General features: G+C 41.5%; 1 protein-coding gene across 1 annotated transcript in view; it reads right to left on the bottom strand.

Annotated features, from left to right (window-relative positions):
- SARC_05822 (hypothetical protein) overlaps positions 1 to 405 on the bottom strand; it is a gene marked incomplete at its 5' end in the record, with an annotated part of 6,545 nt that extends 6,140 nt beyond the window's left edge. The window contains 2 exons of the mRNA XM_014300303.1: positions 42 to 135; positions 370 to 405. Of these exons, the coding sequence (XP_014155778.1) occupies positions 42 to 135; positions 370 to 405 (130 nt within the window). The remainder of the gene's footprint in view (positions 1 to 41; positions 136 to 369) is intronic.
- Positions 406 to 1,662: the final 1,257 nt, after the last annotated feature.

Raw genomic sequence — 1,662 nt, 5'->3', positions numbered from 1 at the left:
TATATATATATATATGTCCCTGGCATACCTAGGAGTGATACCAGTGCTGTTGAGCGCAGCCTGCAGTAAGGGGTAGAAAATTTTGGCCCAGTCGGAGGGAGTCTTGCCGCACAGTGTGGACGTGTCTTTCACATGCTGCATAGGGTCAATGGGTGCAAGAAATATTGACCAGTGAGAGAGCGGAAATACTTTTTCGAGACCAAAATTGGAGGCAGAACCAATGGGAACGACGGGATGGGTCAGGCAGGAGCATAAATAGAATACATAGAACCAGGCAAACAAACAGCTTCAATGATTCAGCATTAGACATCGGCAGCGAGCGCAGTCGTAGACTGTCATGCTTGTACGCTACAATAGCCAACTACACACCTCCGTGTACGGGTCTTCGCTGGGCCCTTCTTCCATTTCTGGGACAAGGCCGGTGGGGAGGCAATTAGAAGGGGACGAGTACGTGATTGCGAAATGAAGTGGGGTCAACATAACTTCTCAGCTAGAGATACTTGTACGTAAAACAAAACGTACTGTAAATGTGTATGTGTGTGTGTGGTGTGTGTGGTGGGGGGGGGTGAATTCGGGTGAGTAACTAAACATCTTTCCCAATTCTCAGACAACCAAGTGTGAAAGGAACTGCTATGTGGGCAGAGAGATTGTTGTGAAACATTCAGCCGAGCAGTCTTCTCCATAGTCGAGACTCGCGTGTAGGTATGGGTATGTGTGAGAGGAGATGCTCAAGTGTGACTCTCCGCCTTACACCGCACTCTACAATAGGGTTTTAGGGTTTCAGGGTTTTCATTAAGAAATTAAACCCCTTTTGGACTAGAAGCGGATATTGTTGGCAGGTGTAGCCATGCGACAATATTTATATTTGCATTATTTATACCCACTACATAATATTTATACAAACTACATAACAATATCTACATAACTATGTTCATATAACCAAGTGTATAATTTAACTATAAAACAAAATGCAAACTACATAACAATATCTACATATTTATATTCAAAGACTTACCGGGGCACGAGTGCTCACTACCAAAGAAGTGCACGTTGCGACGGATGGGTACGACAATGTCCACGTCCTTGTCGTGGGGGATAAACCCGCCGTGACGATAACTTCCCAGGAGCGTGCCTGCGTCTATTATGTAGTATATGCCCAGTTCATTTAACGCTTTGATAACGTATGTGGCGTGCGACGACACGCTGCGGGAAGTTTCGAGAACGAGACGATACGCATGTCAGCAGTTGAACAGGCAGTGATTAAAAACGGGCTAGCGTTAGTAGGTATAGATCAGGACGACTGGGTGTGGATTGCAGCTTTGGTTTCTTCAACGTTTAGGCGATGTATCTGACTAGTGTATCTAGGAAGGTGTGATGGCACTCGGGGTATATAGAAATTACAAACGTGTGATGTTCTGCACAGGATATCTCTAGCCTATTGAACGAAGGAGGCCGCATATATAGGAACACAATTATATATACAACATATATATATATATATATATATATACTATATTTATATATATATACATATATACACATATACATATATATATATATATATATATATATATATATATATATATATATATATATATATATATATATATATATATATATATTATACTTACTTACGTACGTACGTTACGTTACGTTCGGTCG

Source organism: Sphaeroforma arctica (genome assembly GCF_001186125.1).
Source record: "Sphaeroforma arctica JP610 unplaced genomic scaffold supercont1.388, whole genome shotgun sequence".
NCBI lineage: Eukaryota > Ichthyosporea > Ichthyophonida > Sphaeroforma > Sphaeroforma arctica.
The sequence above is the reverse complement of the archived record's forward strand: the minus strand, read 5'-3'. Positions and strand labels throughout refer to the sequence as shown.